This window comes from Ctenocephalides felis, unplaced genomic scaffold (assembly GCF_003426905.1).
Source record: "Ctenocephalides felis isolate EL2017-DRISC unplaced genomic scaffold, ASM342690v1 CF-g0.4_SCAFFOLD_01886, whole genome shotgun sequence".
NCBI classification, from domain to species: domain Eukaryota; kingdom Metazoa; phylum Arthropoda; class Insecta; order Siphonaptera; family Pulicidae; genus Ctenocephalides; species Ctenocephalides felis.
Genome location: NW_020538040.1, coordinates 80,543,131 through 80,570,210, shown reverse-complemented (window position 1 = coordinate 80,570,210; position 27,080 = coordinate 80,543,131). Strand labels below are relative to the sequence as shown.

General features: G+C 30.4%; 1 protein-coding gene across 1 annotated transcript in view; it reads left to right on the top strand.

The window, feature by feature from the left end:
* Positions 1 to 656: 656 nt before the first annotated feature.
* LOC113375429 (probable chitinase 10) overlaps positions 657 to 27,080 on the top strand; it is an 85,161-nt gene continuing 58,737 nt past the window's right edge. Inside the window, exons 1-2 of the mRNA XM_026615368.1 lie at positions 657 to 921; positions 1,558 to 1,895. Coding sequence (XP_026471153.1) covers positions 657 to 921; positions 1,558 to 1,895 — 603 coding nt within the window. The remainder of the gene's footprint in view (positions 922 to 1,557; positions 1,896 to 27,080) is intronic.

Below are 27,080 nucleotides of genomic sequence, written 5' to 3'. Positions count from 1 at the left end.
GAACCATTCAAATCGGTTGATCCGTCCTGAAAACGTGGATGAAAAATTGTATCTATACATACATACACACACACATCCATTGTTTCCGAGGTAAAAATTTTCAATTTCGATTTTTGAGCGATTACAATAACTGGGAGGTTAATAAAAAAAACAACATAACATCAGATATTTTTATTTATTCAAATTATAAATATTATTGAAAAAAAAAAATGGACTAACGAGTAAAAAGTTAGAAGTAAGAATCTAAATACTGAATATTGAACATTTTAAACTACAAACGAACAATCCATATTATGCACATTATTCTAAATCAGTATTAACAAAAGTGTCAGTGTTTTTGTGAAATAAGTATTAAGTCCGGAATTGATTCTAAATCTTGCCTTTTTAAAGGCACCGGGCTTAATACTTACAAGTTGGATATATATTATTATATCTGTCAAAATTTTAAAGGTGAACGTGCCTTTTGCATACTTTTCTTCCCAAACCCCGGATTGGGGTTGCTAATGGGGAGGAAGTAAGCACCCATTAGCAAGTGTTTTTCTTTTTCAAAATTGTGAAGTCTTTTTATATCATTTTTAATAAATTTTAAAATCAGTGCGCAAAACTCTTCAGGAAACAGAATAATTCCCGGGCAGAGGCCTGGGAAAAAATTCAAGATGTCGAACATAAATCAGAAGATGGACGTGCAGACAAGTACTGCACTAAAAAATAAATATGATGCGCTCACGGACCGTACAGATATGGATACTGATAGGGAGAGTGAGGACTACAGGAAAGTAACACGCCGAAAGAGGGCGAAAAAGAACAAGGAGCCTGAGAAAACCATTACTAGGTCGGAACCATCTACCTCAGGCGTCCAAACCGTGACACCCAAGAACACCACCATGAAAGAGGCAAAAATCCCACCGATTATCATAAAAGGTCAAATAGATTTAAAAGCAATTAAATATTTAAGAGAAACATCTAAAATTAATTTTAAATATCAATACCTTCATAATAACCTACACAAAATTTTCACTGACACCGCTATAGAACACGAAAAAATCAAAGACATGTTAAGGGACTGCAATTATCAATTTTATACCTACACAATCAAAGAGGAAATGCCGAAGAAAATAACCATAACCGGTCTACATCCATCAATTACAGAGGCGGAGGTTCTTGAAGATCTCCTGTCAAAAGGGATTAAAGCCAGGCAAGTAGTGCAGATAAAGAGGAAAACTTCAGATGGTGGTCAACACAAATTACCTATATACATTGTTCTCCTCGATAAAGACCAGAATATGTCGGAGCTAAAACGAATTACGAATATTGGGGGACATATCTTCTCCTGGGAGGCCTATAGGCCGCAGAATAGAGCGCTGCAGTGCCACAAATGTTTGAACTTTGGTCACACATCGTACACCTGTGACCTAAAGTACAGGTGTATAAAGTGCCTCAATGTGCACGCACCAGGAGCGTGCCAAAAACTACCACATGAGGCACCGATGTGTGTCAATTGCAAAAGCGAACACCCGGCAAATTATTCCAAATGCAGCGCTCTTATTAATTACAAAGAAAAGAAAGAAAGCGACGCTCTCAGGAGAAGACAAGCGTATAGGCCAGCACCAACACCAGTGCCACTGACGAGGAGCTTCTCGTCAGCTGTAAACTCCACCAACAATGGTCCTAACGTCCGACCTGAATATCCTCAACTCCCTATCCCATCGTCACCATACAGATCAATGGTCCAGTCCTCACGAACAATGGTCCAGCCTGCATCATCACAGATCCGGCCTGCACTATCGCAACCACCAACACGGCCTGCCTGCAGCCAACCCGATCCAGACCTCAACACTCCGGAAGGACTCTTTACTGCTATGGGCGAGATCAGGAAGCTATTTACGGATCCCCAGGTAAAGCAAATTTTCAGTGAGCTATACAAACTGACAAAAACACTTAACACAAACATGACTTATAACGACAAATACACAACAATTTTGAACTTTCTTACTTCATCACCATAAACCAATCGCAAGACTTACAAATAATGCATTTCAATTCAAATGGACTTAAAAACAACGTTGACGAACTGAGACAGACGATAACAAAATACGATCTGGACATAGTACTGATTAACGAGACACACCTAAAACCTACGGACAGACTCTATATCAACAATTACAAAGTTTACAGAAACGACAGACAGACCGACGCACGCGGATGGGGCGGCACTGCGATTTTGATTAAGTCTAACATCAGACACGAGCAAGTGCCAAACCTGACAGCGGGCGGTTCTGAAATAACAGCTATTAATGTATACAAGAGAGGTCAAAAAGTAACCATAATATCGATTTACATCCCGGCAAGCAGACTAGAACATACGGACTTACAAAGACTACTGGACTCGAATAGATTTGTTCTTATGGCAGGAGACTTTAACGCACAACACACAACTTGGAACTGTAACTTCAACAACGCAAACGGAAACAGACTTTACGAATACCTGACCGAATACAACACCACAGACGCACAACTACACTTTCCTGACACGCCGACCAGATACGCCACCGTACAGACGCACCATCACAGTACGATCGATTTGGCATTGACAAAAAATCTACACGTAACATCCGAACCCATAACAAGAACACTTTTCAACTCTGACCATAATCCAGTTTTCATGACCATTTCAGACAGACTAGACGTCGACCAGACCCCCACACGCAAATTTTTAGATTACACCAGAGCCAACTGGCCAATTTTCAGAGACATCATCACAGACAACACACGACACACTATGCCAATCGATACCAACACTGACATTGAGGAGGCTGTAACACACCTTACACTGACAATCACAGACGCCGTACAACAGACTATACCGACACTAGACTCAAGAACAACACCAGCCAACGACTTGCCAGAACACATTTTATTGAAAATACAACTTAAAAATCATATAAAGAAACTGTGGCAACGTACCGGTGACAGACTACTCAAGGAACATGTGAACAGACTGACAAAAATTATTTCCAATGAAATACGTGATCACCGAAACAACACTTGGACCAAAAGACTCGAGAACATAAATACTGACCCACACAAAATTTGGCAGACAGCAAAAAGACTGACGCAAAAACCAACATCCATACCTCCACTCAAATTAACTGACAACAATTACGCAACGACACCAGCAGACAAGGCGGAAATATTGGCAAAAAACTTTGAAAACATACATAAACAAAATGCCAATATGTCAAACGCAGACCTGAAACAAGACGTACACGAGACAATTCAAAACTTCACTGACCTCCACAGGGACAAAGACTTACGAATAGACCCTGCCACAGTTTCTGAAATAAAGACAATAGTTAAAAAATTACCGAACAGAAAAGCACCGGGACCGGACGGACTACAAAACATAATACTTAAACAACTGCCGACGAACGCCTACATTTTACTTACCCGGATAATAAATAGAATAATGACAAAAGGCTGCTTTCCCGCTTCTTGGAAAACCTCCACCATATTTCCAATAGTGAAGCCAAGGAAACAGCCAGACATACCACAGAACTACAGACCGATCAGCCTCCTCAACACAATGAGTAAGGTAGCCGAAAAGGTACTACTCAAAAGACTTAACAAACACATAAGACACAACAAAATCATACCTGACACACAATACGGCTTCAAAGAACGACACTCCACACTACACCCACTGACAAAACTCATAGAAAATACTGTTCTCAATTTTAACAGACGAAACCATACCGGATTGGTGTTGCTTGATTTCGAGAAGGCGTTTGACACCATCTGGATGGACGGACTTATACATAAACTCATACAACTGAATTTTCCACCATACATTACAAGAACATTACACTCATACCTCTCAGACCGTAACTTTACCGTACAAGTAGACAACGGACTTTCGACGGTTAAACAAGTGACGGCGGGAGTACCGCAGGGCTCGATCCTGGGACCGTCACTGTTTAACGTCTACATTCACGACATACCCACTGACGCCGACACCACCTTACTGACGTTTGCTGACGACACTGCCATATACAAATCATCACGATCACCGACGCTACTGACTACAAAGATACAGACACACATAGACAAGCTGACGAAATATACTGACAAATGGCAGATCAAGATAAATCCGCAAAAGACGGAGGCAATTTTATTTACTAAGAGCCGAAATGCCATGACTAGACTGACTGACTTAGACAAAATTAAAGTATTAAACTGTGAAGTTGAGTGGTCCAAAGATGTCAAATATCTTGGTGTGACCCTGGACCATAGACTCAGCTTCACAAAACATATTAATACGAAAATTGGACAGGCTTACGGGATGTTAAATCTACTGAGACCTCTCTTGAACCACAACGGCCCGCTAAGCGTGAAGAACAAGCGAACACTTTACTTGACACTGATAAGACCGATACTGACATACGGCGCTCCGGCATGGAACGCGACGACTAAGTCTAACTTACGGAAACTACAGACATTACAAAATAAGACACTACGACTTGTACTCAACAAAATAAGGGACCCACTGACTAGACATTACTACTCTTCAAAATACATACACAAACAGACTGACGTACCGACAATACTCGACTACATAAAAAAGCTCACTGAGAATTTTTATCTAAAATGTGGGGATCATCCTAATATGAACATCGCGGGCCTCGGCCAATACACAAGAGATGATATTTGGTATGGCAATCACGCCATGCCAAAATATATACTGATCGACCCATAGCGGCAATTGAAACTTGGCTCGACGCAAATATTCTCCCTCAAAGTGAATAAATCTTTTTTTGTTTTTCTCCTTTTTGAGTTATTATGTGTTATTATAAATAGTGCTAAGTGATTTTTTTTGGGGAATAAATTTTCTTTCCTCTTTTTTGTCACAGAATTATGTCACAACTTGTATATCTGAAATACTTATTATTGTATTGATAGAACAAATATGAAGGATGAAATACCTACGGGTAAAAATCCAAAATGAGAAATGCTATGTACACATATATATCTACTGAAATATATTTATTTATTATTATTATTATTATCAGTATTAACACATAATTGTAATTAATAGCTCTACATAAATACTAATGTTATACCAAAATATTACACCAAAAACCGAAGACCATTTAAAAAGATCAATATAACATTATATAAATAATGTTTTTATTATCGGTGCTCTATCTGGGTCCTATTATCTAATTCACGGAACGCTTAATGTTCAGAATATAACATCATTAAAGGCATATACGCAATATGTGACCCTTCGCCAAAGAATTGAATATTACGATGACCTAGGTGTAATTCTCTTTTGTGACGATAAAGGTATTACATTCCAACCTTTACAATTCGTGATATTTATTCGCAGTATTGGCTCACAATAATATTTATCGTCCGGAGGAGAAATTATCCAGCAGCGAGTAGAACTTTGTATTTGGGATTGCTGTATAAGAATAAAATAAATTTGTTTTCTGTTATAGGAATAAAATAAATTTCAATGTAATCAAAACAGATTAGATAAATTTACAAATTATTATTAATAATGGGGCTCTTTGGTTTATGAATAAGAACTTTGGTTTGCCCAAAGATTTCAAATTTGATACCCAACTCAGAAAACCTGATATGAAGCAGTAGTGGTAGCAATTTTTACTTAAAAACGTGATGGAAATATATTACTGGTAAAAACAACTCTTCCCCTGCATTGATGCATTAAACTATTTACTAGGTAGTAATTTTTTAAAGTCAAATTTTGTTGCTTCCAGTAGAAATAATACATGAAAACTTTAAAGTTCTCGCATTATCACTTGAATTCTAGCAAATTTTAGCTGTGTATTCTAATTATGTATACAATTATATCATAAAGAGATTTATATTGTTTTAGTACCGTCAATATCTAGAAATAGAATTCAAACCAGAACATAATAATCAAAGAAAACAAATGATATTATAGATTATATAAGTTAATTTCTGTTTTAACTGATTAGAAATCTTCAGAAATTGTAAATATTGTACATTTTATCGTAATATGAACTTTAGTTTTAAAAAACAATAATTAAAGGAGAATTTTGAAATGTGGTGCTGGAGACAATGGAGAAGATAAAGTGGACAGATAAGATAACAAATGAAGATACCTGAAAAGAATGGACCCATTTTCCAAAAAGAATGCCTTCTTCACGATGTCGTGGAAAGTAAAATAGAAGAACTAAAAGGACAGGGAAGAAGAAGAATGTAGGTGATTGATGACTTACGCGAGAAGAAAAATACAGGGACTGAAAGCCAAAGCGCAGAATAAAGAAATATTGAAGCAACAGTTTGCAAAGAATAATGCATAACAGTGTATAAAGAAGAGTTTAATGGTACAACAAGTGTACAACGATGTACAATAAATTCATATTTTTTATGAAATATATGGATTTTTGGTGCAAAATATAATTCTAATATTATTGAATATAATCAATTTACATTCCCGAAGAGGAAAAGTTTGTGGATTTGTTAGAAAATCCAATTTGATAATTTTATGTTTACTCGACGTTTCAAGTCATTCTGAATTTGAGACTAACATTGGAAAAAGTATGTGTGTATGTATATGAACCATAATTTGACCTGTCAACATTTTTCAAAAAACGGCTGCACCAATTTAAAAATAATAAAAGTAAATTGAAAAAAATCCTTGAGCACTCCCGCTGATTAGTTTTGTTTGCGATCGAAAAAGCCATTATAATAAGTGATTATATTTAGCCATTAAGTCATTATAATTGGCAAAAAAGTGTAAAATTTTTCGTTTTTGCAAAAAATCCTGAACCGTCTTTCGAAAGATATAAGGCATGAATCGTACTGAATCACAGTTAGTTGTTGAAGTTTTTTGATGAAACTGCATGTTATTCTTAATTTTATGGGCCTACGAAAAGCGGTTTAGTTATAAAAAATATAAAAACTTGAAATAATGTATCACATCAAATTTTAAAATAAACCATCATACAATTTCGCAAAAGTCGATAAATCTGAAATCTTATTGATCAAGTCGATAATTACATATATCAGTAAATTTTGTTTACACCAGGGTGCCTGGTTTAAAAGATTATGAAACAGTTTTTATATTTTATATATACATATCATTTATGTCTTAAGGTAAAATGCGAATTATAATGGGTTAAAATTTGTTATGAATACAAAAGGAATAAAGGCTAAAAATTTTGTGAAACAAGAAATACTTTAATTTTTTAAGTAGGTCTGTTTTCACTCTTGAAACTTATTGGCGCAATTAAGATGAGCTCTATGCTAAAAAGTCCATGCCCTAAGTGTAAATGCGGTGAAAATAAAAACTGGAAGAAGGGGAGCAGGCAGAAATGAATAGGGTAGAGCGGGGCACAAAGGTCCTATTTGAATTTAAGCAATTATGTTGTCGAAACCAAATGAACTGCATCACAAAACACAACTTCTATCAAACAAACAACTATCAAACTATTCTCAGTAAAATTAGCAGTTTTTTTTATTTTATTTATATATATATATATACATTATTTTCATATCTCAGATAGACAGAAATGCCTGGTAATTAATTAAAATTTTATTAAATTTGTCATCTGTCCCTATTATTCCCATAGGCTGAGTATAAAAAGACAGTCATTAGCCAAACAGATTTAATGCAGTATTTTTAATTTTAAAGGAATTTTAAGAAATAATATCACATTATTTTGTCAATGCGAAATAAAAAAATTATGAGCACATTTTTTACGAAGACGTTAGAAATATCCATCAATAGAGTTGGAATAACTAATAATGCAATGCAATGCAATCTCTTGTAAAAATGCTTTTTTAACTGAAGTTACTTTTTTATTCACTGTTATTATTGTCACATTATTTATATTGTTTACACCTTTGGCAGAGTAGAGGTGCAGCTGGTGCTATGTACCCCACATACAAGTAAGCTTTTATGAAGGTATTATAAAAAAATGTTGAATCTAATTTAGAAATAACATAATATCTTATTAAACAATTAAATAACGCACACTTAAAAGTTATATTAAAATCTCGTAAACTAAACAACAGTGCACACAACTAAAAGAAAATCTAAAAACGAAAGAAAATTCTTTTGTTATAGATTATAGATTTACAAACATTGCCGTTTATCTCCTAATAGCGACTAGCGAGGTAATGACTGGTTATACATATTTTTTAATCTACTTTCAAATTTTGTTGTTAAAAAATTCCACTCTACCCTAATAAGTAAATATAATTAAACAATGTTATTTTGATCATTAGTATTTGAGTTATAGTTGATTCCACATTATTCTGTTTCCCGAAATTGATAAAAAAATCTGTCATCCTCATCTAAAAAAAATTCTCCCTGTTATTTAACCAGTCATTTAAATTATCTAATTTGCATATTACAATTGCGCACCTGGTATCTACATTACCGAGTAACGTCACATTACGTCTCAAACAAACGGGTTTTATCTTGATTTGATAATTTCTTCTTTTTTCCAATTTCCGAGGGAAGATAATTCTCGCGATGCGAGATGCGATTTAAAAGCTTTTTATGACGCTGTATATTCCTGTCTTAATGAGCAAATAGGGATTACCAAGGTGACCCGAGCCGTTCTTAAAGATGAGTTCCGATTTAAATAAAAAAATACGATGAATATAATACAAAATGAATAAAAAAGAAATAATAAAAAAATCAACTAAATCAAGGTACAACGACAACCCTGGAATGCGGACTGATGTGGTATCATCAAATAGGGCACTGAACCCTGACTTGATTTGGAACATTCTCATTCACTCTCACAATTATGTTTACAAACGAGCTCATTAATCATTTTTTATTTTCTGTCATGACAATTGATATAATCTCGCGGAAACAGATTTAATAGAGATGTTTTCAATCTTCTATTCTTAGATTAGGGAATTGGCTAGGATTTCTCTAGCTATAAGTATAAACAGTAACTTTTTTCTTCTTTATCCAAATGCAGCAGCTTCACTGCGTTCCGCAGAACCCTTTAAATAATGGCTGTTCTGCCTTCATTTCTAAATAATTATCTATTTTGTGACTTAAATTTTCGCTAAATGACCTCTCCCAATATTATTTATATTGGCTTTACTTTTACCTCCTTCCAAAAAATGACAAAATTCGCTTTTTTGGATGTTACAGTTGTGTTACTTCTTAATCAGTTGATTTGAATTCTTTGTTAGTTTTTTCGATTTTAAACTTCTAAGAAGTACAATTCTAAATGTTTGCAAAAAAATAAAAAATACAATTAGGTGCAGATTTTTGTAATATATTTACAATGAAAAGAGCATTTGATTTATTCATATCAAATTATATAATTTTCATACATATACATTCTAGATTCCGTAGTTGCAGATCATTTGATAACAACGTTTTTAAAAATGTGTAGGGGAGACTGGGTACGGTTGTGCCAGGGTACGTAGAGAAAGGCGTAATACTGCTAAATTATACTGATTTTGAGATAGGATCCAAAGGGAGAAAAATGAAGTATAATTCTTCGAATAAGTTCCCATTATTGCTTTCAGTCAGTGCCTTCTATTGTCAGATTAGAGAATTTGCTAGGATTTGTCTAGCTATAAACATACACAATAACTTCCTGCAGAGCCCTTCAAATAATGGCTGTTCCTTAATTTTTAAATAATTATCTATTTTGTCACTTAAATTTTCGCTAAATGACCTTCCCCAATATTAATTATATTGGCTTTACTTTTACCTTCTCTCAAAATATGACAAAAATCGGTTTTTGGATGTTACAGTTGTGTTACTTCTTAATCAATTGATTTGAATTCTCATCAGATCAGTTGATCTGTAGACCACAATGCTTAGAGCCAATAGTAAGTTTTGTTGTTCCATTGTTTTTAATGATAACTGTTATTTGTATAAGGATAGATACGTTGTTAGTTAATTACCAGTAATTAGTGGTTGTGACAAATTTTATGGGTACGGTTGTGACATGTATTTCTTGTCCTTTTCGGGTAAAATTTAAACAGATAAAAAACAATGAAACTCAGCTAAGACAAAATATGAAATAGAAAGGAACAGAAAAGTTCAATATAAAAATTATCACAAATATTTCTTGTCAACTTTGTTTAGAAAATTATGATTTGTCATATATTGTTACATTTTATTCATAAGCTTTGTTTGAAGGTTTATGGTGAGCTGCATTACATATTATGTATTGTTATTAACAATAATAAAATTCATTATAAACTATTTTGGTGTTATTGTTTTTAACCTGTGTTTATACCTGTCACAACCGTCCCTGGGTTGTGGATCGTACAAATAATTTTTGAGAATTTTAAGAGTTTTTAATTGCTATGATAGAATTTTAATAATCGTAAATACGACAAAGTATTATAGGATCTACCAGAAGTAAAACTAATTTTACCGACACTGTTTATGCATTGAAATTGTTGATATTGTTGAAAGTGTTGATATGATTGAAATCGAACTCTATAACTCATATGTTATGCGTCGAAGTAAAGTCATAATATTAGTATATTTGTTATAAGATTTGTTGTTTTAATTGAAAAGAAATAAAGTACTTAAAGATTGATACATAAAGTGTGATTTTTGAAAAAATACATTAATTTAATTTGCAAATAATTTATAAACATGCGTTGCTATGCAATTATATTTAAAAAAAATATTAATGGAATTGGCTGAAACAGATATCCTTATATCACTGCTGAAAATAAATCGAATTATTCATTTGTCTTTCAAATGGAAATTATATTGTCTATTTTTGAACACCGAGTAGAATTATTACGGAAATACTGTGTATATATCAAGTTCTACTATTTTTAGTAATAACTTGATATAAGATACTCGTTTAAATATAATGCAAACGTTAAATACTTTGTACAGCTACATTATCGCATTTGTCAAAAAATCGTAATTAAATATGTTAACCCATTTAGTTACACTTGGAAATAAATTCATATGTGATTTTTGTTTAAATTTTCTTATTTTTTTTTATTAAAAATATGCTATAACAAATATCATATTAATGAAATAAAAATCACTCAGTAGATTGTAATTTCAAATTTATCATTATATCATGAACGTAGTTTAAGTTTTTACTTTATTTTAAAAATGCTATACCATATGAAAGATGTTATAAAGTTTTAAATTGCCTTTAAATGTTATTGAAATAGAAACAGTATAAAGTACAAAGCTTACAGATATTTGTTAAATAGTTTAAATTTTCGTGTATTACAATGCAATTGTTAAAAGGAATATTGAGCTGTGTTCTCTTCGATAATTTTATGAAGAAATGGTGCTTAATATTAATATCATAAAATACTGCGTAATCTGCAAATATATAATTGCTTACAATAGATCAACTTTATATTACCGTTAAAAATGACGGACCTGCACAGTTCCGTTTATTGAGTCAGTCTGCAGGACAGTAGCTGTAACAATATTATACAGAACTGTTTACATATCCAATGGTGATAAAAATATTTACTCAATATACTATTTTATTAATTATTTTTTATTGTTTACACCTTTGCCAGGGTCAAGATTGAGTAGGTCTTTTTTTCCCCACCCACGTGTAAGCTTTTGTGGGGGTTATATAAAACATTTTGTTGAATTTAATTTAAAATTAACAATACATCTTATAAAATAATTATATTACTTTACTTAAAAATTATATAGAAGTCTCGTAAACTATGGAATAGTGATCATAACACAAAAAAACGAACAACAAAAGAAAATAGTTTCGTTATGGATTTTTAAACATTGCCTTTTATCTCCAGATAGTGACGTTGTAAGCATCGAGATAATGACTAGTTATACATCTGTTTCCCTCTACTTTGAAATATTGTTGTTAAAAAAGTCTTAACTTTACTTGTTTTTGAGATATCGGCGGTGGACCTTTTTACCCACGGATCATTAAGAACCGCTCTACCCTACTGCTTATTTTACTACTATGTTCCATAATATATATGATAACATGGTTATGAGTATAAACCGCTCTTCATTACGATGATGATCATGTCTCACATGATATATAATATAAAACAGCTGTTCCCATGAAAAATTTAAACATGCCAAAGAAGATAATACTATAAAAGCATGTTTATTACGCATAATCTGTTAATATCAATTATTATTTTATAACGTTCATTAATGTGTTTTGTTTTTACATCATAGCTAAACTTTTTCAATGGAAAGGTGTATATTTGGTATATTTATAGAAATTTCAAACAATAATATAAATTAAGTATGTTTGAGAGAAAGACATCTTTCATTCGCAGAGAGAATGTATTTGACATATTGAACAATATGGATGCTGGGTAAATCTTAATCAATAATTTATATTCTTATAACAGTGCTCAGATGTAATAGGTTCTGAACACAAAATATATTATATAAGTAAGTACTCTATTGTAAATCTTTTGTAAACCTACAAAAATTCATATTTATGAATGGAGTATTTGATGCCAAAATTTTAACATAGCTTTACCAACACACTCTGTACCGTGTTTAACAAATATTATTAACATTTAAATATTATTGATAATATAATTTTTAATATTATGTCACAAGTATTTTAGATATAAGGTTGTTGATATTTTTAATAGATTGTTGACGTTTCTTCTCCAGTTTAAAATATATATTACTATTTATTTTATTTTAGCTTGAAGTCCTAGAAATGTATACATGCATAAAGTTAAAACTGAATAATCAATATTATTCTAATATTTCAATAGTACTAATCAATATCAATATTTTAAACATCGTAAGAAACGTTAACAATTCATGTTAATCATATGGTAATTATTTTTATAATAAATAGTTTTTATTTAGAGTAGAGGAGCTAGGGGCTATCTATAACGGGAGTGATAAGTAACAGGCGTTTTTCAGAAGGATCCTAAACCATATTGAAATATTTTTTTGTCTCTATTAGACGCTGGCCAACGCAATATACAAGACTGTGCAGGTCCACCATTTTTGACAGGTAATATCAAATTGATTTATCATAAAATTTCGATTTGCGTTATTATTATTATTGACAACTTTAAAATTTTATATATTTTATTTCGTTTCAATTTTTTTTCAATCTGTGATCATTTTTGTGATTGCTAAATTGTTTAAATAGTTATCTTGATTAATGTAAAAAAATCACTAGTTGTAACATACAAGAAATATATACAGATTCAAGTGAAGGAAATCGGGCGGAATTTAGAGTTTATAAGATGTGGGCCCATGTAAATTGTGTCAAAAAAAAACTACATCTTTTATTTATATTATAATAATAATTGTTATAACGTTAATTTATGATAAAAAATTATATTATAAGAGACATTATATATTTTACTTAGAAATGAGTCGTATATGTTAAAAATAAGAAAATAATAATTTGTCAGAGATATTATTGTCATTTTGCAAGAAAATCACAAAATCAATAGGACATCCTTGCCGCTTGCACAGGATAATTCAGTTTCAAACTGAATATATGAAGTCGGAATATAATAACTCAACATATAAATTTGATTAACAAATGTTATAGATCATCACACAAATCGGAAGTTTCATACGACTGCAGAGTTTTGAAGTAATTATATATATATATATATATATATATATATATATATATGTATATATATAATATGTATATATATATATATATGTATGTATATTGGGGTGGTCCTTAATTTAAATGTTTTCAAAATTTCTGGCTCCCAGGGGCTCAAATGCTTCCTAATTAATTAAAAAAATCTCTAAAAGTTGTATTTTTTTATTTATGATCAAAATAAGCAAATACAATATTATTCTCAAAATTTTGATTCAATTTCTGTTCAAAGTTATAAAATTCTGAAAAACAAATGGAGTTTTACCCATGTTATTTCCATAGAAATTTTGATTAGAGTGCAGAGTGCAGACTATCTTAAAGTTAATATCAAGATCTAAAACTTTCAGAGATCTAAAACTTTCAGATTTTTTTCCTAGGAGCAAATAAATTCAAAAGATATCCAAATTATGGGGTGACCCTTATATATACATAATATTATCAATTTAGAGCTTTTGTCTACCACTGCTTATTAAATAAAGCCACGTGAATCTGGAAATGCAACAGTTAAAACGTTTTGAAGCGCAGATATAATGAAACTATTGACCTAATTCCAAGGAGGTTCCATTGAATTGAAAGATGATTTGCTAGGAAACTATCATTATGCTAGCTTCCAAAATAATATAAAGTAATTCAACAAATTAAAATTTGAAATCCCCAAATTACAAATAAACAAAAAAATACAACAATTTTTTTTTTTAAATATTGGTATATATTTTTTAAAATTTGATTTTGTTTAAATGAGAGATTAAATTTAGATATTCAAGTTTTTGATAATATTGAATATTTTGAGAAAAACTAAAATTATTTTCAATAAGTTCAATTAAAGTTGGATGATAGCTGTAGTAGTTGTATGAAGATAATATAAAATAATTCACCAAATTTAAATTTGAAATCCCCAAATTGCAAATAAACTAAAAATATTTTTTTTTAATTATTGGTATATATTTTTTTATTTTGATTTTATTTGAATAGGCGATTAAATTTAGATATTAAAATTTTTGATAATATTAAATATTTTAAGAAAAATTAAAATCATTATTTAAGTTGTATAATAGCATGTAACTCTGAACAAAATATCAGATATTTGATAACAATGAAAAATAACAATTAGTTTAGTTCATTAGTAAAAACTGTTTTTTTGATGTCACTTTTATGTATAAATCACTAAAATTGTATGTATTGTTAAGAAACAGCAAGAAAAATTTAACGATATTGCGGTGTAAAAAATACTTGCAACCAAACTTGATAAATTGAAACCATTAATTTGCGTTTTCAACAATATAACGAAATTTAAGTAAATCAATAAAATATTAATAAATATCATTTATTAATACTTTTGGTGTCTATACAAATTTACGAGGTTTTTACAATGCTATATAGGGTTGAGCAGGGTTTAAAAATCCACAGGTAATAAGTGAAGTATATAATTTTAAACAATACTATTTTGAAGTAGAAATGACGGCCATTTATCAATAATCATAACAAAAGTATTTTTTTATGATAGTTTTTTTTTTGCTTTTGAGCTCTTTCATTTAGTTTTTTATACCTGAATAAAAAATTTTATATACGTTATTTATTTGTTTGATAAGATGTATTATTATTTTTAATTTATATTTAATAGTTTTTTATATAACCTCTATAAAAGTTTACATGTAGGGGGTGTAAAAAGAACCTGCACTAGCAAAGGCGTAAATAATAGTAAAATAACAAATAAAAAAAAATAAAAAAAACAATTTCATAAGAGAAAAATTAAATTAATAGTTATTCTAACGCTGCTGATGAATATTTCTGACAAAATACCAGAATAATGATATATACAATGTAATTTTGTAAAAATTATGCCCAGAAATTTTTATTACGCATTGGTTGAATGATTTCGTAAAATTCTTTTAAAATTAAAAATAAGGCATTGTATCTATTTGCCTAATGACCCAGTTAATGGGGTAAATAGGGATAAATGGCAAATCTTAAAAAAATTGCTATCAACATATTACTATAATTAGGAATTAACTGAGAGTATTACTGAACATAGTTCGATGTTTGTTTGTTTGACACGTATTATGTGTCGTGAAGTAGTTCAATTAGTTTAGACAGTATAATTACTGAAAGTCAAATTGAAACTTTGTGGCCCGCCCTACGCTATTTGTATTCTTGTTTCTGCTTTGCACTTGTTAGTGTAATTTCATCCATAGGAAACATTCTTGTTTAGAGACAGCATAATGTTCAAGCTAAAATTTTATGAATTATGATCTAATTCAAATAATATTGCGTAGTCTCTATTTTATGCTTTGAAAGCTAATACCATTGTATACGATTCTAGCTCAGATGTTATTAAGAATTCGTCGATGATAGAAAATTTTTCCGACTCGGCATAGTGATAATGTAGGCGCGTGTCGTGCGGTAAAATCGTGTGATTTAATTAAAAAATCCCAAGTCCTTAAGTGAGAACGCAGTTGACGCTCGACACCTACCTCGATCTATACTCTCTATGCGGGTAATGAATGGTTCCGTCGCTACGGTTTGTTTGCGCTACGCCTGTAATTTAGAGACGACGCGAATTCTAGTTCATATGACACAAAATCAACACTATTATCCCGCACAGAATTGATATATTGAACTATATCAGACTGAAAGCTCGATTAGTAACAATAGGTATTCCAAGAAAACTTTGACATACCAGTATAGTACAACATACTACATGCACTATAAAACATATATATTATATAGGGTGCAGCGGGACTTAAAGGTCCGCGGGTAAAAAGGTTCACCGCCGATATCGCAAAAACCAGTAAAGTTAAGAAATTTTAACTTCCCGTAGGGTAAGTTATAGTAATCGCAAAAAAATCGAAAATAAAAATTTGTATACATCTTTACGTTTCAAACGTTTCTGAATATTTTGGCACACCTTAGAAAAAATGGATGTGTATGTATGCGTGTGATTCGCTGTTAACCACAAAGACAGACTGGAAGAACACCCAAATGAGTTGGCCAACGCACTGCTATCCACAAACACAACACGAAGACTTAAAAGAAAAATATTTAGTGATTTAATTAGATTATAATTACTCGTGTCACATTATATTACTTCTTTTAAAGGAAAAATGCAACTGTGTATTTTTCACTATTTATATATCGATGTCATTTTTACATATAATTGCCAAAAGATTTACTTAATGTCTATGTAGGACAGTTGTAAATATATTGTTGAATAAAAAAAAAAATGTATGCGTGTGCGGATACAAATTTGCGCCGACGATTTCGGGAACACAAATCAACCGATTTGAATAATTTAAAAAACATTCGATTTGTATTGATAAGGAGACGTGTGATTAGTTTTTGATATAGGCAGATCTAGCCGTTTCGAAGATAAGTGCTTTTTAAATTATGCGACGAGCGTATTCTACAAACAACTTTGTAGAGATTATAAGAAATTTGATCTGTTTTTAAAATTGATTTTAACTGATAATTTAGATTTTTTTTTTTAAATTTGGAATTTTTTTTAGAAGATTGATTTTTTTTTATTTTTTTTTTTTGAACTTTTTTTTGATTTTTTTTAGAATTTGGAACCGTCTACTCAAGCAAAATGTTTTTTGAATTAATTTAATCGGATGATCCATTCTCTCTGCATAAGCGTTTTTACACTCTTTGCGCTCCATACCTCCGAAACGACAAAATTACTTTTTGCAAAAACGCCTCGTGATCGAGTACAAACCGAATGATTTTTCAATCATACAAATCGGTTATATCATACATATAAGTAATTTTTGAAAATAAATATCTTGGTACTGAATCTAAAAAAATGACACAAAATGTGTACACATTATTAAAATCTCTATAAAATATCTGATAATTTAATGTACATATGTCTAATAATCATTTTTGACCGTCAAAAGAAGGGCAATCTTTTTATGCGTGTCGGCGCGACACCTTATAATATATATAGTGATAATTACTATTAATCAGTAAATTAACTATAGTATGTTCTTTAGGATCATGATATCTATCAAAACTAGTTGGCATTGGTACTTAGCCTTAAGACAAGTTACATGAACTTCCCGATATGTGTAAATAATCGACTTAATCAATAATAAACAAATTAATTTATGAGTGATTAAAAGTATTCCGAGTGGATTTATTACACACAATTGAAAATGAACGAACACTTTAACTCGGAGTATTTTCTAAAAGCAAATTTTCAGAAATTAATAATTTTTACAATTGTACAAGTTTTTGTAAGATGATTAACATCTTACAAGGTTTAGTATGTTCATTAAGACCAAGTAATCTATCGTTATACCAAGTAAATCATCTAATTTTAATTTTAACAAACGTCAAAAAAACTACTCATTTTCTCAAACTTTGATGAATTTTTAAAATTAAACTACTTGTCGTAAGGCCATAACATTCAGTAAGTTCTATAAGACCATGATGTATATCGCCATAAACGTTCCATAAAAATCGGCTTAAACTTTTTTTCAACAGTTAATTGCAAGAAAACGGCTCGGTAGATTTTCACCTAAATCTAATCAGTATTATTCCCAACTAATATCTTTCGAACAGTTTTTGATTTTTTGTAATCAATTCGGTAGAATGAGCTTAAATGTGGACAAAAAGTTTAACACTCTTTTTCAAATTACAAAGAAACGGCTCGACCGATCGTCGTACAAAACTGACAAACAGCCGTTTTTGAGAAAACGTCGATTTACGGTTCACACACACACACTTTTTCCAAATTTGGTGTCATTCGATTCAGAATGGCTTGAAACGAAGAGAAAACATAAAATTAGCGAATCGGATTTTTTGATGAAAACAAACTTCTTCGGGAAGTTAATAAAAAGTTCCATTAATTTTTTTTCGAAGAAACGGCTTGTGAAGCGCCGTGAAAACGTGGACGAGAATTTTTTCACTTTTCTGCTATTTATAAAGGAAAGACTTGGCTGATCGTCGCGCAAAACTGAGAAATTTCTGAAATCAGTCCAGCCGTTTTTGAGAAAAGGTGGACAAAAGATAAAATTTTTTAATTAATTTTTTTTTTAATTAAACTACTTGCCGTACACACACAGGCACACACTCATATTTTTTCCAAATACGGTCTCATTGGATTCAGAATGACTTGAAACGAGTCGAAAAAACATAAAATTAGCAAATTGAATTTTTGATGAAAACATAAACTTTTCCTTCGGAAGTTAATAAAAGAGCTCAAAACAAAGAAAACAACGACAAAAAAACTTTTCTTCTGATCTTCTGATAGCAACGTCTGATAATTAAGGTGATGGCTGATTACAATTCTTTTGCTTTCTACTTTAACCCTTTCCACTCGGATGCCGCTGCTCCGGCGGTAAAATACATATTATTTTCAGAATTCTCGAGTGGAAAGGGTTAAAATAATATCCTTAAAAATTACTATACTTTACTTGATGATGGCTGATTACAGGTCTTTTGCTTTCTACTTTAACATAGTTTCTTTTACTTGTTTTTGAAATAATGGTGGTGGACCTTTTTACATGCCGACCTTTAATCCTACTCTACCCGACTGAATCACCATAAATCATTGATATATACCAATATGAACTAAAACAAAATAAACCAAATTTGTTATTTTTGTTAATAAAGCTCAATTAAATGTCAAGAAATAATATAGTTTATATACACGTTGAACAAAAGAGATAAATTTTCAATGCTCGATGCGTTAAAATGTCTTGAATACTTGCATTATCCTGCATCGCCATAAACTGGACCCATACAAAAATCAATAAAACGGCGTTTTACTTTTTTCGATAAAATGTAACAAATAAAATTTTTGAGGCAAGGCATATGGAATTTGTTTGTCGCGTGGTCATTGACCGTTTCCGGTTTTCTGTCGTGGATCCACATTGTGCACATACACATGAATTCGTCTTATATCAGTCAAGAAACATTTTGAGAATGATAAAGAAAATACCATAAAGCAATTACTCGTCCTTGGATTCGATCTCATATCTCTGGTCGCATTAACGATGCGCCGCGTGTTCCCGAATTGTCACGCGGATCGCGCTATCGGGGAACGGACACTGGACAATAATCACAGGTTTAGTTTCGTCGTGCCGAACTAAACACTAATCGAGTGCAATTTGGCATATAGTCTACAACCCTGATGTAATATATGGACTAGTGGTGCATGGCATCGTGCCTTAATCTTAAATGTGAATATGTATTACGAGCAAAGCTCGCGTACGATAATCGATTACGCATTACGGGCATCGTCCCGTACGGTGATCGCAAATACGAACAAAATATTTATTTATTCGAAACTGTAAAAAACAAAATTATTTTTATTTCGGTGATAAACTGTATTGTGTGTAGGTAAATAGTAAGGATCGATGCGCCAGCTTGTACAACTTTGGCCCAACATTTTCGAATCTAAATCATAAGTTAAGGGGGGCGATATATGTAATTGCCTTAATTTTTACCATTTTTTGAAGACTTTTTAAACTGGGAAGGAATGATTGAATCTTTTTGAACTTTATTAGGGTTATTTATTATATATTAAAATACACAAAAAATTTTTTTTTTAAATTTTTTTTTTTTAAATGGCTGCCGTAAAAATAAATCTGCCAAGACCCTCTCGGAAAACGCCATCAATTTGCGGGCGTTCTCACTTTTCGTACGGTGATCTGAATTTAAAAAAATTAGTTTGTACGTGTTCATAAAACATATATCTTCTAGTTAAACCAAAAAAAAAATTAAAAAAGTCACAAAATCGTAAATTGGCAAACTTTAGAAAAAAAAGTTCGATTTTTCACCTTTTTTTTCAATGGTTTTTTTTGGTAAAAGCTATTACTGTAAAGTAGATGTGTGCAAAATTTCATTGGAATCGGTTGAGAACTTTTTGAGTTATCGCGCCCGCAAATTTCAAAAATGTCGTTTTGAGAAAAACGCGTTTAAAGTTTTGACACAGAAACAGATAAGAGTACAATAGCACTCAAGCGTCGAGTTGAGGCGTGGCACTTAAATGAGTTTTTATTGTATAAATAATGATAATTTTGTTTTGAATACTTACAGGCATATTTTTGAGATGTTATTGTAACGATTTATGAAAAAAAAATCGATTTTTTTTTCTTGTTACATGTATCGCCCCCCTTAAGGCCGTGGTTTCTAATATGTAGGGTGCGACCCCTCAGGGATGCGCATAAATCTGTTTTCAGAATACAATTCTTGAAAATAACCCATTTTTTTCGAAATAAAAATTAAAAAAAAAGTTTTGATGCATATTTTTACATAATATTGCACATTAATTTGTAGCAATTGAGCATTTGTAAAATTGAATTGTTGAAAAATTAAGGGGGGCGCAACAATTTTTTTGATTAGAGCGGGGCAAGGGCATGGTGTAAAAAAGGTTGGAAACCACTAAGTTAAAGGTTTAGGCAAATTACTGGACTTTTTCCGAACCAGAATTACATATTCGAGAGAATAAAATCAGTAATCGATAAATATTGATCAACACTTGTTTTAAATATTTCCAAATAATAATTATAAATACTTCCCAAAAATGTGGTCAATACTTCATTTCGTCAATACAATAAAATGTTTTTTGAATCATTCAAGCCGAGCGCTCCGGTACCTCAAAACAGAACTACCATTCTTGACACTTTTTGCCCTGTATTTTCAAAACGGCTGAACCTGTCTTTGCCAAAAACTAATAAGCACGTCTTCCTATCAATAAGAATCGAATGTTTTTTGAATTATTGAAATAGGTGGTCCGTGTTCGCAAAATCGTCGATAAAAATTTGTATTCGCACACACATACACACACACATACATCATTTTTATCTAAGGTATGCCAAAATATTCAGAAACCTTTAAAACGTAAAAATATGCAAAATTTTTCATTTTCAATTTTTTTTCGATTACTATAACCTTCCCCACGGGTAGTTAACGATTTCGGAATATTTAAATTTCCCAAGTTACATCATAAATAGCTGAAGAAAGAACGATACATTATTTTACCGTTTCTAATTATTAAAAATTATATTCACTGAAACTTACAACATATATTTTTGCATAGATTACTACAGAATACTTGGAAAAGCTACCTTTATTTTGAAATTGTATATTATTTTAACTTGCCAACCGGGCGTGTGTTGGTTCTATAATTTCATATTTTTATTGATAGAAAATAAATGAAAAACTATGAAATATATATTGTTCTTTAATATTTTTGAAGTAAAAGTTTCATAGTCGATCTAAAATATACGACATAATTATGCGTCCTGCACGATTAACAGGATAAGTTAAATACGTTTGCATTTTTGTTTTCAACTTCTTTTATAAAAAGTATACTTAAAATGACGTAAAGTATTACAACCCAAAGTATGCACAAAACCTCATTACTAGTATTTCTAATATTCAAGATATATAGTTCTATAGAGCACCCTTGAATTATATAAATGCATTTACATTTTAAAACTATGCATTACAGAAAGTAGGGCTTTGATTTAATAGCAAAAATTGTTATAATTCATGATTATTTAATAATAATGCATTTTAAAGTGAACGAAAAGTATAAACATACTTATTTTGATATTTCATTTTTAGCCAATCATTTAACCATTATATTTTATTTCAATTATAGGAAGTATTTAATTACGAGTATAACTACTTATGTATATTTAATTAAGACACATACAAATCACTTTGATGACTCGAATCAAGATGAAATCAAATTATGCGTAAGAAAAACTAGTTCAGTAATAGTAACTGGTTAAATAAATTTAATAGAATTACATTAGTACAAGGAACTTTACAGTAATTAATATGCCACACGCATCATCTGAAAATGACAAAAAAAAAATGGAGAGCGTTATTTTGCGACAACATTAAGTTTAAAACAATGACTTAAGTCTCAGAACAATATTGAGAAAGCAGAACATTGTTGAACTATGATACTAAAACAAATATAAACCGATTTGTGGTCTGAAATATTGAGGTATAGATCAAAGGCAAATTAGCATCGTTTTCAGGTTTTGGCCTAAGAACCATTTACAACGTTACTTACAATTCAGTGAGTCAGTTCATTTCTTCGTATGCTCAGCTAACAGTTTACCGAAATCAAATTCATAGAAAGATATTACACACAAAATCTATATCATAAACAGTTATATGATTCAACAAAGAATAAATAAAAAAAAATGTATTTTTTCCAAAATGAAAACACTTTTGCCACATTTAAGAAAACTATGAGTACGGAACTATAACTTTAGTAGTGTAATTTTTTTTAATTATCTTATGAATTACAGCTTCATATCAAGCATATAATTATTTAGAATGAAACTTATATAGGTTTTCTCAATATCTATATATCTTCTTCTGCGACGAAAAGTGAACTCGAATGGATTTACATCTCGAAACAAAAAAGATAGCACGTTTATCAGACTGAAAAAAAGAATTAAAAATGATTCAGGAAAAAATTCAGATGATTGAAAATCTGATCGCAAATCAGGTCGAAAAGTACAAATAATTGTGTTGTAGAACACGGAAATCGAAAATGAACAAAATTGATTCATGACAGTAAAAATGATTTTTTGAAAAATTCTTCATAATTGGTCGTTCGAGCAGTGCTCGCAATATTAACCCTTTCTACTCGGATGCCTTCGCTTCGGCGTCATGAATAATGAATATGAATATGTATAAATAGAGTAAGGCGGGGCACAAAGATCCAATTTGTCTTTGAGCAATTATATTGTGAAAACCAAAGCAATTAATCACAACAAATACCACATATAGCACAAACAACTATCTGACCATGTTCAATAAAACTCTCAGCTAATTCATCAATGTAGCAATATGTTTTTTTTTGCATTTTTTTCAAAAGTTTATCATATGGTCCTCGTATAGGCGAAGTAAACAGGGACAGCCAGCGGGCAAAATAATCCACCAATTTATTTTTAATTTTAAAATGGCTTTATGGAATATTAGCTACATTATTTAATCTTTGCGGTGCAGTTTAAATACTTATTAAGTCAAACAACAAAATCAAAAATCATAATTTAAATATAAATTTTCAAACATAGAAAACAAAAAATTTTATCAACTCTTAATACTTTATAAATCTTGCACTGGTAGTTATTTCTGTTTAATTTATTACAATCAATTTCTTGAAATGCAATCATCACAAATGAGACGAATATAACTTCTGTTTGATTGCCTTCATATAGAACTTTGTGAGAAGAATTATCATCAGAGTCGGACTAATTATTAATTTAATTTATCTTTTGCAAAATTGTTTTTTATTTTCAACTTATTTTACATTTTTATTCACTATTTTCTTATTATTTACACCTTGTTATTGTAAAGATTAACGTGGTTCTTTTTACTCCAACCGCATGCAAGCTGTTTTAGAGGTTATATAAAAAAACTGTTGAATCTAACTTAAAAATAATAATTCTTCTTATAAAATAATTAAATAATGTAAACTTAAAAATTATATTCAAGTATTGTAAATCAAACAACAATGTGGGCGTTTATATCCTGATTGCGAATTTGTATTTAAGACGATGATTGATTGCACTCCATTCTTCCTCTACTTCAAAATAGTATAATTAAAAATAATACAATTTTCTTGTTTTTGAGATAATAAGAGAGGTGGTGGACCTTTTTAACGGCGGTCCTTCAAGCCCCGCTCTACCCTACATTTTACAAAGAATATCGGTTTAAGAGTAGCTGTTCAAAGGCATTCTACTACTTGCATAAAATTGAATTTATTAATAATTTTTAGTATGAAATAAAGAGTTGAGTGATGCACTAATTAAATTAATATTAGATGAATTAAGAAAAAATATAAAACAGAGTAGGCGTGAAATAAAACGCAATCATAAATTTAATTACCTGCTCTATATTACATCAATTATCATTCAATACTTCTAATGGCTAGAACTACTTGAAAGTATATTTAATAAAATTGAATTATAAAATGCTGCCGTGTGTACAAAGAGTTTCCTTACCATAAATTGTGCACAAATAAAGGAAATGAATTTTGTACTATAGAGCTAATTCAAGCACAAATAAGATGTTTGAAAAACTATATGACGCTATTTATATACCTTATTTATATTCGAAAAATAAATTAATAAAATAAATAAAGAGTTGCTCTATAATAGAACCGTCCTATAAAAACTCTCACAAAACACTGAATTATTCAAAAGTGATCAAATACAGTTTTTATTTTGAGTAATTATAACTATGATATAGAATTAATTCAGCAAAGACTTCAGTACGTGTATAGCAGATATAGTTTTCAATTATACAATATACTAATTCAATAAATAAAAATAACACTTAATCCGTTAATGCAAATTAAGCACGATTTAAATTTCTAAGAAAAATAAGCACTCATTTATAAGTATCCGCTTACTGTGGGATGATTGTATTATACCACATCATAAGACGAGAGCCGGTATGCATTTCGAAATAAATTTATAGATTTAGCATCAATAATACAAAATTTGTTTAATTTATAAGCTGTACGTAAGTATTCAGATATATGTATGTATATATAAATACGTACAAGACTGTAATAGACTGAAATTTTAAGGTCTTATTAAAAAAAGTGGAATGACGTAACTATGTTCCTAATATCATCACGTTACTTCTTTCCAAATATAATACATACTAGTGGTTCATGGCATCGTTGACATTTTGAATTTTTTTGATAAAAATTCACTTATTGACAAGTTTTAATTTTTTTATATGTTGGAATTTTTTTATACCTTAAGTTTTTCTCAACATTTTGAACTTTTTTTAAAGCAACTTACCCTACGGAAAGTTAATAAAATTGATTAATACAATAAAAATTAACTTCCCGCAAGATAAGTTTTAGTAATCGCAAAAAATACGAAAATAAAAATTTTTGCGTATCTTTCCGTTTTAAAGTCTTCTGAACATTTTGGCATACTAGAGAAAATTGATATAAGTATGTGTGTGTGCATGTGTGTATGTATATATGTGCAGATACAAATTTCCGTCGACGATTTCAAAATCACAGATCAACCGATTTGAATGATTCAAAAATTCATTCGATTGCTATTGATGGAGAGACGTGCTGATTAGTTTGTTGTCTAAAGCAGGTACAGTCGTTTTGAATATACGGGTCAAAATGTGTCAAAAATGGAAATTCAGTTTTTGAGAAAACGTCGCGTCGGATTTGAATAATTCAAATAACATATTAGTTATATTGATGGACTGAAGAATTGTTTAAATTTTTGGGAAAGCAGGTCTAGTGGTTTCAAAGATCCGATAAAAAAAGCTTAAAAAACACCATTTGGTGGAGAAAAATGATATGCACAACAAATCATCAGATATTTTATAGAGATTTTAATTTATGATACAAATTTTGTTTATATTTATATGGGTTCCGTACCAAAATTTATAATGTTTAACCGTTAGAGTTAAAATTCAAATGTTTTTTTAATTTTTAAATTTCAGTACGGAAAGCTCTAGCAATTTGCGTTAAGGCACGATACCATGCACCCCTAGTTATTTTTAAAAATTTAAAAATTAATATAATGTCTCTTGAATCCAAAGACAGTATGCAAAATTAGGGAGAATAAGATTAAGTTGCACTTGTTAGAAAATTCCATATTTAACAATGGTACTTCATGATTTTTCATTATTATTTTTATGAAAAAAAGTACTTGTTTTTTAAAGTGTTGCATTCAGATGCATTAAATTAAGTTGCTTACTTCGTCTTAAGATAATTTTAACACGAGAAATCTAAATATCAGTTATTAATTCAGGATGGGCGTAATGTACATTTTAACTATACACCACTAGTACATTTTATTTGAATAAAAAATAATGTAACATTAACTTTTTTATAATATATATATATATATATATATATATATATATATTTTAATGTCATTTATATGTATCTCCATATCTATATAGAACCAGTTCCAATAGTCGAGACAATGAACTTGAAAATCAACATAATTTTGCATATCATTTAAAATTGTGCTGAATCTAATAGAGAGAATTATGATGATCATAAACAGCGTCATTGATCTAAGACTTCGTTGACATAATTTGATTTAAGAGTGTTAGTAGTTAGTAATAAATATCGCGAATTGATCCCATTTCGTTTAGAATTTATGACCGGTGAACTGTACATTTTTCTGATGCCATATACCATTCGGGCATTACCCGATGAGATTAACGATTTTATGTGGACATGGACGAGAAGATTATGTTAAAGTTTCGTAATCGAATCGATTTAGCTTCATGTTATTGATTTATTAGAAAAATTAATTAGCACCTAGGCGTTATTTGCATAAGGAGAACTGTAACTATATAGTCTAACTAAATGTAATAAATTTAAATGTTTGAATTTTAAAAAGTGTTAAGAATTTATAATTTCTCAAAAAATCACACAATATTGCAAAATAATGAAAACCAACGTTTGTTGTTATGGTATTTTGAAATAAGGCTTGTTTT